Genomic DNA, 12105 nt, shown 5'->3' with positions numbered 1-12105 from the left:
TGTAATTGTGGTTTTATACAATGGAACATTGGTACAAAATGATAGTGGTGATTGGGAATATCGAAATGGTAAAAATGTAATGGTTTCCGTCGGCAAGAGATGCACAAAATTAGAGTTAGAGGATGAGATTTTCAATTCTATTGAGATAGATCGAAATGAATATTTGCTAAAGCTAAAATGGATATATGGACGATGTGCAGAAAAGTTGGATCCTACAGAAATACGATGTGATAGGGATGTGAAATGCTTTCTTCAAGAAGTGAGGAATGGAGGGATGACAATGATGCGGCCTCCATTGTATGTTGAGGTGATTTCGAAAGTTGAACATGTATGTAGAAATATTCATCAAACAGCATTTACTTCGAATAGTGGGAGTAATCTTCATTCTTTTTCTTGTCCTCCAATTGGCGCTCATCTACCACAAGCTTCCGGTACTGAACCTATTCAGGCTACATCTCAGGAAATTATGGTTCAAGAAACTCCGTTTAGAGATCAAGTTGATGTTCGTGGGGCCTGGACATCATTTAACATTCACGAAGGAGTTGATGTTGGAGGTGACTATGCTGAACGGTTTCCTAACGACGAGGAGTATGAGCAGTTGCATCATATTGATCATGATGAGAATTACAATGCAGCAGGGGATGATGTTGATCATAATGATGTAGATTTTGATCATGAGTTGCCGGACAATGATAATGATATGCATCCTGAAATGAACAATGAAGGAGTTGATGATGTTAGGGTTCATCGTGCTACAAGTGACCACATATCATCGAGCAACAGAAGTGGTTCTATGGCCATATTTTCGTCAAAGTTCACTGGCTGTGAGAGCATAGTAGTTGGACAATTATTTCGCAACAAACGTGACCTACAGAATAAACTGAGTATCTATTGCATGCGAGAAAATAAGGAGTTCAAGGTGACACGGTCAACTACACAACGGTATGAGGTTGTATGCTTGGAAAATACTTGTAAATGGCGACTACGTGCAACCACATTTAAAAATGGAGAAATATTTGTTGTGAGAATTTTTGATAATGTACACAGTTGCTCGTTAGATATCGTGCATCGAGAACACAAGCAAGCCAGTAGTCGGGTTATCAGGCAATGTATCAAATCTAAATATGAAGGTATTACACATGTTTACAAACCCAAAAAAATTCAACATGATTTTTTGCAGAAATATGGGGTGAATATAAGCTACAACAAAGCATGGAGAGGTAAAGAGTATGCACTTAACAGTGTTAGGGGATCTCCAGAGGAGAATTTTGCTAAGTTACCTGCCTACTGTTATGAGTTAGTGTCGAAGAACCCTGGGATTGTTACACGTATCAAAACAGACGATAATAACAATTTTGTATATTTCTTTATGGCGATTGGAGCAAGCATTAGGGGATTTAAATCCCACATAAGACCCGTATTGGCTGTTGATGCAACTACATTGAAAGGGAAATACAAAGGGTACATGTATATTGCATCGGGCATAGATGGCAATAAGCAAATATATCCTTTGGCTTTCGGCATTGGAGATGGAGAGAACGAGCAAGCATATACATGGTTTTTCCAAAACCTGAAGGATGCCATCGGAGATTTTCCAGATTTGGTGTTTGTGAGTGATAGACACCCCGCTATTGAAAGGGCATTACGCAAAGTTTTTCCCAATGCATACCATGCGTTGTGCACGTACCATATAAGCAGAAATATTAAAGCAAATGGACATGCGAAAGATGAATCAATAATACAATGTTTCATGCTCGCAGCTAGTGCATATTTGGTTGAAGATTTTGAGTTTTATATGGGGCAAATTGAGGCAAAAAACAGTAGGGCTGCCCAGTACATTCGATCATGTGACTCTACAAGGTGGGCACGGTCTCTTTGTCCATGTAGAAGGTACACTATCATGACCACAAATATTGCAGAAAGCTTGAATGGCATTCTGCTAGTTGCTAGAGAGATGCCAATAGTAGCATTAATAGAGCACATACGGGATTTACTGCAAAGGTTGTTTTATGAGCGACGTACTGCAGGTGCAAAATTGACAAAGCCTGTGACTGACCATATGGAAGAGCAACTCAAACTACGAAATTTGGAGTCCATTGGACTACGTGTGAAAGCCATTAATATGCATGAATTTCTTGTGGAAAGTGGGAGTTTGAGGGGTATAGTTAATCTCCAATCAAAAACATGCTCATGCAAAGTCTTCGATCTTGATCAATATCCTTGTGATCATTGTATTGCCGCTTGCAGAGACCGAAAAATTGCTCCTTATGGCATGTGTTCTCATTACTACACCGCGGATGCATATCGTGCAGCTTATGCTGAGTCCATTTATCCTTTGTTAGATAAAAAACAGTGGCATGTCCCGGATGACGTGGCAAGTCGCATTGTTCTTCCACCAAGATGGACACGTAGGCGAGTCGGTAGACCGAGGATGCAACGCATACCATCCGAAGGTGAAGATGTTATTGGACGTAGATGTAGCCGATGCGGTGGTGTTGGACATTATAGGCAGAGATGTACGAATCCATTGTCTTATGCTTCGAATTAGAAAGTTTTAATTTAGTGTTATGGTTTAATATGTTTTGATAATTATTTCATATATTGGATATAATATTTTCTACTCCACGGTGGAAGATTTATTAGCAATCTTTTTTTTTTTTGAATTTAATCCTAAATGAAAAGAGGCTTTCTGGAATTGATTTTCAATCTTTAGTTTACATATCATTTTATGAAATGTCCAAATGATTTTGAAAATAAAAACAAACATATATCAATTTTTTCTTTTAATTTAAAATGGTTATTGATTTTAAATGTCACTACATTTTTTGTTAATTCCATCTTCATCTTATATAATATTTGTCTCCACTCCCAATTTTTTTTACCCTACTATTAACTTATATAATCTATTAGAAATTGATTTTCCAAGTGGAGGAAATTAGTTTCTAACAGGAGTAAAAATTATTCAACGATTTCCGCTTGGAGGAAATGTTTTCCAACAGGAGGAAAACTATTTCCGCTTGGAGGAAAATTTTTCCACCTGGTGGAAATTTATCAAGAGGCTTCAATTTTTCTTCATATGGGATTTCCGACTGGAGGAATGTTTTTCCTCCATTTTTCCTCCAGTAGGAAAATTTTTCCGCCTATAGGAAATATTTCCGACAAGCGGAAATTTTTTTAAAATTTGCAATTGAGCTCTTAAGGCGTTTGTGCATAACAGAATTCTAATAAATAAACATATCACATTTCCTATAAGGTCAATTACTTATCCTTACATCAATACCACATTGTTATCTTTGTTGAATGAACATTATAAGCCACCATTATATTTACAATTAAAAGTCAAATATAATAAATAATATGCATCTATAAACATGACAAAAGGAAAGAAAAAAGCATCACCACGCAGCTCATATGCTAAGTTCTTTGTTGTAAGCCTCATATGCATACTTCTTCCTAAAGAACTCCATGTTATCTTGTGTGAATGTCAATGGTAATCTAGCATGTAAAAATTCGATGGTCTTGAGTGTAAATATGCCACAGTCACCACTACAAAAACAAACAATTATTATAACATATATTAGTATTATTAGAACCATATTCAATAGTTAATATTTATTCAACAAACATGTAAGTATTAAGGGGTTTTACCCGTTACTTTGCTGAGGGGTATTTTGTGCCAATTCACATGTAAACTCGTCAATGGAGTCTACAAGATCCGGCCGATGCTCATAAAAGGATGCAGACCGCAGTAAATATGATAACATTATGCATAATTTCTGGAAATAAATTTGTCCCTTGTATCGGTTACCAGCCTTATCTGAATCATATACAGTCATGCGACGCTCTTTCAAGTCCACGTGCCCTACCACCCAATGTATGTTGCGCTTGTTTAGTGGAATCAACAACTGTCAATACATTACAGAATTGCAGTTAGCACAATAAATAAAGGAAGGCACATGAATAAATGAATAGTTAACATTACACAATTTGGACAAGTATATATTACATGATTTACGTATTTCCATGGCTTGGACTCCTTCATTCGAATCCCCAGCACATATTCTTGCATTGCGTATGAGAATTGGAACTTAGATGGATTGTCGATGAACTTTCCATGACATTGCTCAATGTATACCTACAACAAAATAATTTATTAGTTATCCAAAATCACAATAGCCACATATAGGACACCTGGCCGTTACTTACCCAAAATCCTCCATCTAGCACCTCAAAACTAGGATAAAAAATATCAGGAAATTGATTGGCACGTACACGAAATAGGTAAGGCAGGACTTCCATATGCTGCATTGAAAGACGAGTTAATTTTAAATTACATCCATGCAGTTGAACAACTATCTATGGAATTTATCAAATTATAAAATAAAAATCTTGATCGAAAAATACTTACATCGTGATTTAGCCACTTTTCACTGTTTATAAGCAATTGGAAAAAGTCTTTACCAGCAGTCAAAATGTCCATATCAACCTTTGCTGCCCAACCAGACTTCATAAATTTGTCAAAATTTTTTACAAGTCGCGTGGGTACTGGTTTGTATGGGTCGAACTTCAAAGTAGAAAATGCACCGGGTAAAGTGCGCTGTAGTTTTTCCGCAAGCCTCCGACACTATAAGGAGTTGTAATAGCTGCTGCTGCCTTCTTATCCCTCCTCCCAATATCTATGTTTTGCTTAGCAGCTGCTACCTTTCTTGCACGTCTCCCGGCAGGAAACTTTGATGGAGACACTTTCTCGATAATCGTAACACTTGGTCCTGCATCGTCTACAACATATGGCTGTGACTGTCTATCAACGGGGGTCGCATCGGGACCATACTCTTCTTTATTTTCATCCCCTTCAACGTCCATCCCATCTCCCAACCCGTTAGCACTAACTCCCACTCCTTGGTGCTTCATTAACTTATCAAGCTTGGTGTCCAAACTTGCAAACTCTCTAAGCATGGCGATTCGTAAATCCTTAACGTCTTGCCGTACACTAGCCACTTCGCCTTCAAGGATTGTTAATCTCTCTCTCAAAGGTACCTAAAAGAAATAATAATTATTAATAGTTGCAATAATGAAAAAAAGATAAACATTCATACAATTTATTCAAACCTCATCATGGGATGGAGTCGTTGGAGGTTGGGATGGAGTTGATGGTTCAACATGAACATGAGCAGCAACTCCTGCAGTTTATGAAGAAGGCTGGTATGTTGGCTTATGTCCCATTCTCCGCCTCCCTCCTTTTCCCATAATTTCCACAGATGCCTCTTTCCATTTCTTACTTATTCCACTTCTTGTAAGTGGAATACCTTCATCTTTTTCATCATGACTTGCCTGTGGTGGTTTGTCTCGAACAGCAGGTGCAACATTGTATGGAGTACTGTCATGACGTACATCCCATGCCAAGTTGCCGATATATGCATGCTCAACTTCAGTCACATTCATTAAGCCATGAACGGGATACTGCAAAAGTCAAAAAGGATTATAATCAAGTGATTAGCAAGTAATACTAATATTCATACAAATACTGCAAAAGTGTATAAATAATATTATTATGTTGGAATGTATATTTATATATATATATTTGTACATATAAGTGGAAGAACTCATAGACTTACATCACGATGATCGAAGAGTTCAGTGGCCTTCTCAAAACTTGGCACTTGTGAAAAATGCCAATTAAGAATTCGAGGGAATGCCATGCCCGGAAACTTCTTTCCGAATGCTTGACCCAATGAAGGAATTGTCTCAAAACCCCAAATCTGTCAAACAATTAATTAGTAATGAATAAGTAAAGAAATACACACCATAAATACAAGTGTAACAAACTTTAAATAATAGTGTAACAAACTTACCATGAAAGCCAAAGGAAACCCACAAAGACTATAACTCTTTGACTTGTTTAAAGCCATGGACTCTCTATGCTCAAAAGCACTCTTCAACGATCTAATGGTGGTAGTATACGATAAAGTACCCCATGGATAGTTATTGAAGTACTATAAATCGTCCACCATCTCCAAGTGATTATGAGGTGCGGTGGCCATGCTTTCTTTGCCTAGAAGAACCGTCTCTAGGAAATATAATAAAGCCAACTTCAATCTATCATCGTCGGCTTCATCATTGTCTTGACACTGTGCAGTGATGAAAGCTTCGGTTATCTCCGAATTAGTGACCTTTCGCTTTCCGCCAAAATACGCGTCACTAATACGAGTAGAGATGTTAACCTGCCTATTGGGTTCGTAACCAAACCGTAGACCTGTAATTATGGTGAAGTCTCTCTGTGTAAATCTAGCATCACGCCCTCCAAAATTGAATACCATAGAGTCCTTGTCATCGCAAACACATTGCCTATACAGCATGCTGTTGACGATGTGGCCACTAAATTGTATCTCGTTGGCCTTCAAAAAGTGGCCAAAATAGGTATCCTCAAACTTCTTTATTTGGGCTGGAGTCAGCTTGAACTTAATATCCGACACGGCTTTCCAGAAGTTCGATCTACAATTAACCTTTGCCCTCGATATCTCCGAGTCCCAAAACCTTCATTGGTAATCTGAATCCATTTATTTGCAAATCAAATACAACAAAACATAACAGATGGAGGAAACGTTTTTTTCGACACGAGAAAAGCCTGAAGGACAATTTTTCCGCCTGGAGGAAAAGGTTTTCCGCCTGGAGGAAAACATTTCCTCCAGGAGGAAAACATTTTCTGCCTGGAGGAAAACATTTTCCTCTAGGAGGAAAACATTTTCCGCCTGGAGGAAAAAATTTCTTCCAAGAGGAAAACATTTTCCACCTCGAGGAAAAATTTTCCTTCAGGAGGAAAACATCCGCCTGGAGGAAATTTTTTCCTCCAGGAGTAAAAAAATTCCCGCCAGGAGGAAAAAAAAAGGAAATATTTTCCTCGGGTTGGAAAATTTTCCAGAACCAAAATAACATACACCTAACGGGATTTGTGCAACAATATAATGAAAATGGCTAAAGAATATTTTCAAACCAGCGCATAATACATTATACATTAGTAGTGTACATTATACATTGCTTCCTAAGGATAACCTATAGATATATTATGGTTTCACATTCAAACCTCCCATTAAATTCAAACAAAAACACAACTTCACAATAGTTTTAATTTCACATTTCACATTCTAACCATGCAACACAACATTTCTGTCACACCAAATAACACAATATTATAAGCATAGCGCATAATGACAAGGTTCAAAATTGTAAAACTCATTCAATACAGCACAACTAAAGGTTTTCAGATAAGTTCGTTACATTAAAGCGAAATTAGTTTGCAAAATATTTTCTATGTTGTACAGAGAAGCAACTTACATTAATGGGGGACAAACCACCACCAATGCTTCTCTATCTATTTATATCTCTCTCTCTCTCTTTATCTATCTCTGTGAGTGTATGTGTAATTTTATCAGCTTGCACTTGTAACTCCATGATCGCAAATTTTGTGCTTCAATTTTCTGCTCAGTCCATCAGTTGCTCCTCCAATGCTGAAAGAAATAGAAAATCAATATTAGTAACCATGCAGCAATCAAATTTAGCATATTATATGTGTAAGATGTGCATATGAACAAGAGCATATGAGAAATTTGGAAATTTTCCACCAATAGAAAAAAACCACAAGAAGCATAAACCCTTTTAAACAAATATAATCCATACAATTAGCTATGTCTAACCAGTCATAAGCCAGATCTCAACATGAAAACCAAGAAAAACAACTAACACTCCAGTTAAAATCTCTGTTCTGGTTGCCTAATCAATTCACTCAAGTCAAAACACTCCATATCAGCAAAGATATTAGCCCATCATTGCATGAGATGTGGTATGCGATTTCAATTTGTGATAAATCCTATGATTCAAATTAACCATTTAGTGACACTTGGTTCTATCCTTTAGCGGGCAATGTCCTGTAACCAAATAGAAACGCAGACTTCCATAGTTTACCATTGGAATAAAAAATTACTTGATAAATTGATTTGGGGTGGTTGAGACTGAAGGCTCCCTCTCATGGCATCACATTGTCCATGAAAACAAATATTGTTATAATTACAGCTTCACAATAAAGAACTGAGCACATAGCCTAAGAACTGAAAACAAGGCTTTAATTTAGTAATGCTGGTTTAAAGCACACGTATATGGCATGGACTAGTTGCTCTAGATGTTCATGTTATTTCTATCCAAAAAAAAAAAAAAAAAAAATTAAACTCCACACCTCATAAAATTTGACTAGAAAGCTAGTTTCATCATCAGAAGATAAAAGAGGAAGAGAAGTTTACTTGCCAAATCTGTTCAAGCTGAAATGCAAGAAATCCAAACTTAAAAAGCTTCAAAACTCAACAATGACATCTCACCAAACACCCATCTAAAACCACATGCAAGGTTCCCATCGGATAGAGAAGCCAACAAAGAGTGATATTGATTTGTACCAACAAAATGGAAGCAATAATTTTTTTTCTTCTCTCGAACTTGAAAGTGAAAGGAGATTGATTTTCAAAATATCATCTAGCTTCCACACCTTTAAAAACCATGATATGTACAATGAACTTAGAAATGAGAGACTCCATCAAAACTTGACTGCAACAATGATCATAACTAATTTGATTGAAGTTCAAATTCTCAACACAAATCAACCAAAATTGTTCAAGTAATAGGAACACTTATTTGTGTTGCATGCTCAAATAATGGTAGTTAATAAGCTAATAAAGTGGAAAGATGTAATCTGGTCAGCACATACAGTGATCCATGCTAATAAAAAGAACGAATATTTATAAGATAAGCACTGTCATTAAAATCATAATCATCAACCTCACTTTCACATAGGATTTCAAAAAAGGAAAAATCTCAATTTCACATAAATCGATGGTAACAACAATCAAGATAGTTTTCCAGTCAAATCATAGACCCCAAACTACATTTCCAGCAATTGGCATTGAAACCCTCCAGAATGCATGAATGGGTCCCAAATGGGACCTGTATGCACATACAATGCAGATTTAGTCCACTGAATAAATGCAGAGACAAAGGAACCAGGGAAAAACAAAACAAGAATTGAAGAACTGAGAATAGCTGTGTCCAAGTAAAATAAAATAACCCTTCGACAAAAAATGTCAGTGCTAAAAATCACGCAGGCATAGATTGGTTAAGTAAATTTGAGTACCAAGTTTTATGCCAAGACACTAAAAAATTTATATAAGGGATCTATTATTCTTTTACCAACAAAGGTAATTTTCTTCTTCATCTTGATACTGAGTTATCAGGAACAGGGCAAAAGCATGCATTATATCTCAATTGGTACAAAATCTTCAAATAATCATACAATTATATAATTATATATATATATATAGCTTAAATGAGACGAGACCCAAACTATATGTATAATGTTCTATACACCAAAACTAGGTCCAAACAATTTATGTGGTAAATCAGACAAGTAGACATGATGAATTATCTCCTATATCTGTTATTTTCTTTCTCGGACCTTAGGAAATATGATTTCAGAGGGTGCGTTTGGCATATATAATGGACTCTCTGTATGATAGAAATATGAAATTATGCCCTAACTCTCTCTCTCTCTCTCTATTTCTATTTCTCTTTCTGTTTTGGAAAATTATATGAAAGCTGAGGATAGTGGGGGAAGCTGCACGCACCCAAAAAGAATGCTCTGCTATTTGACTCGGAATGCAAGCAATAGTGAGCTATGGCACACTTTCTGTGTACTTGAAGATTTTAAGCAAACAAGAAGAAGAAAAAAAATGTTAAAGTTGTTGGAAGCACAGGTGCTTTCAAAGAAAGGTTACCTTGCAGCTATGGCAACGGCTAGCCCCTGGTGAGAGGACGATGACGGCGAACGGCACTATAGTGGTCCGAGGACGATTACGGCGGCAAACGGTATGGAAGGCGTTGCCTTTTGTGTGTCTCCTCTGTCTCTGGTAGCTCTCAATTGAACGACTCTTGCCGACACAACAATGGACGAGGACGATGCCGGCGAATGGGAGACGAATGTCGGTGAAAATGGTGGCCGGGATGGTAATTTTTGAAATGCCCTAGCTGCGTTTTCAAACGTTTTCAAAGGGAAAGTAAGAAAAACAAAACTAAAACCAAAAAAAATAACTAGGCCTTTTGATAGAGAAAAGAACAAAAAAAAAAAAGAAAAAAGAAAAAATATAGATAAGGGTACTTTAGTCCAAACGGGTAAAATATTGGTTAGTTTTTAAAAAAATAAAAAAAAATTTGCTATTTTTCTAAAATGGAATTGTAAGGTGACTAGTTTTCGAAAAAACCCGTGTTTTTTTTTGCACAATATGGGGCAAAACGCGACCCAAGAGGGGTGAGCTTTCCTCCCCGCAATCTAACCCGATGCAATTTTTATTTTTATTTTTTATTTTTGACAATGACGGGTTGAGTTTTGCCAGCATATGCTATGCAACTTTTTTTCTTTTTCTTTTTCTTTTTTTTTTTAAATCTTGCTTAACATAATAAAATCCATGCAATAACAATATAAAATTTACTCAAATACTTTTAGTTTTTTAACTTCTTTAATGTTAAACTTTCCAATGAATTTGACTTTACATAATGTATATACTACTATAAATGACAATCAAAAAAATCTTTCTTTGGTTAATATGGCGATGAAATAACTCAATTTAATATATTATAGGGAAAGTAAATTATGTAAAAAATTAGCCATAAAAAAAAACGTATTTAATCTATTTTCGAACAATGCAATTACTTTAAAAATTAAGTGAATATTGATAAAGATCAATTTTTTTAATATATTTTTAATAATGTAATTACTTAAAAATTATATAAATAATAACAAAACTTAATTTTTATTTTGTCAAAAATTCATTTTTTATAAAAATTTATAATACAGTACAATCTAACACTAAATAATATACGATATTAGAATGCTCCTGTCTTATACAATTAAACCTGATCAACACCGTACAACAAAAATAATATAGTATAGACTTGTATAGCAAACGCACTGTCTCTTTTGATTCACTAAATGGTCCCATTTTATCTCCAAGGAGTCTCGCTACTCTATTAGATCATGAGCTTACTGCATCAGTTATGAAATTGACATGTCATCTTCAACTTTTTTTTTTTTTTCCAAATTATCTTTAACTTTCGTATATACCTAATATAATTATTTTTGTTGCTTTTTTTTTTCCCCACTTTTTTACGTCTGGATATTTGTCCTTTTTCCTTTCACCTTGTATATTTCTCGGGAATATTTGCTACATAGATAAACAAAAATAATTTGAAAGGAATATAAACACAAGTAGGTTGAGTAGGAAAGACGATTAAATCTGTAAGCACACCTGATCGAACGTGCAGAGCGATAAAAATTAAATTGTAATAATGGTGATTTGATTTTTATTAGATTGAGTTTTTTTTTTTTTTTAATAATGTTATCTATCATATAATGTGCAATAATCTTGCCAGTAGTTTATAGTTTATTTATTTTTTTAAGTTTAGAGCCATTTATGTGAACAAGTTACAGCCAGAACATTGTTTAGACATATATAGACGATATTAAGGTAATTAGTAGTTGATGGTTTGGATTAATGGGATAGAGTACACAACAATCTTGCCAATAGCTCTGGAAGTTTCAATGTGAGAAAATGCCACCACAGGCTTTGAAAATGGAAAAGGGGTTTTGGGATCAAGCACTGGTTTTACCTTCCCACTCTCCAAAATAGTGGCGGTTGAAGTCAGAAAAAACACCGTGGTCGGTGGTGTTGCAGGCCCTATAATTGCCACAGTGTTACCACCTTCTTTCACTGCCTTCCCAACTCGTTCACCTTCGCCTGTTTCATTTCCAAACACACACACACACACACACACACACACACACACATATATATATATATATATATTAACAAAAATGACAATGAATTGATGATCAAAATGATCCTTACCAACTGCATCAAATACGACATCAAATTTTTGAGGAAGCTCTTCGAATTTCTCCTTAGTGTAATCTATGGTCAGATCAGCACCCAAGCTCCTTAACAAGTCAAGTTTCTTAGTGCTTGCCGTGGCAGCCACTTTGGAAGCACCAAAAACATGCTTTGCTATGTTGGA

At 35.7% G+C, this 12105-nt stretch overlaps 1 protein-coding gene and 1 long non-coding RNA gene across 2 annotated transcripts; both read right to left on the bottom strand.

Moving 5' to 3' along the window:
* Positions 1 to 3799: 3799 nt before the first annotated feature.
* On the bottom strand, positions 3800 to 4302 carry LOC125419868 (uncharacterized). The gene is made up of 3 exons (XR_007238629.2): positions 4207 to 4302; positions 4007 to 4135; positions 3800 to 3905 (listed from the first exon to the last, which is right to left on the bottom strand). It is a non-coding gene; the product is annotated as an uncharacterized LOC125419868 (long non-coding RNA).
* Positions 4303 to 5187: 885 nt separating this feature from the next.
* On the bottom strand, positions 5188 to 12105 carry LOC125421887 (2-methylene-furan-3-one reductase-like; the record flags this gene model as incomplete). Its single annotated transcript, XM_060816839.1, has 4 exons — positions 5188 to 5460; positions 8928 to 8985; positions 11600 to 11828; positions 11940 to 12105. Coding segments are annotated over 4 exons (726 nt in total), but the record flags the coding sequence as incomplete, so codon positions are not given.

Source organism: Ziziphus jujuba, chromosome 4, assembly GCF_031755915.1.
Source record: "Ziziphus jujuba cultivar Dongzao chromosome 4, ASM3175591v1".
Classification (NCBI taxonomy): Eukaryota; Viridiplantae; Streptophyta; class Magnoliopsida; order Rosales; family Rhamnaceae; genus Ziziphus; species Ziziphus jujuba.
The sequence above is the reverse complement of the archived record's forward strand: the minus strand, read 5'-3'. Positions and strand labels throughout refer to the sequence as shown.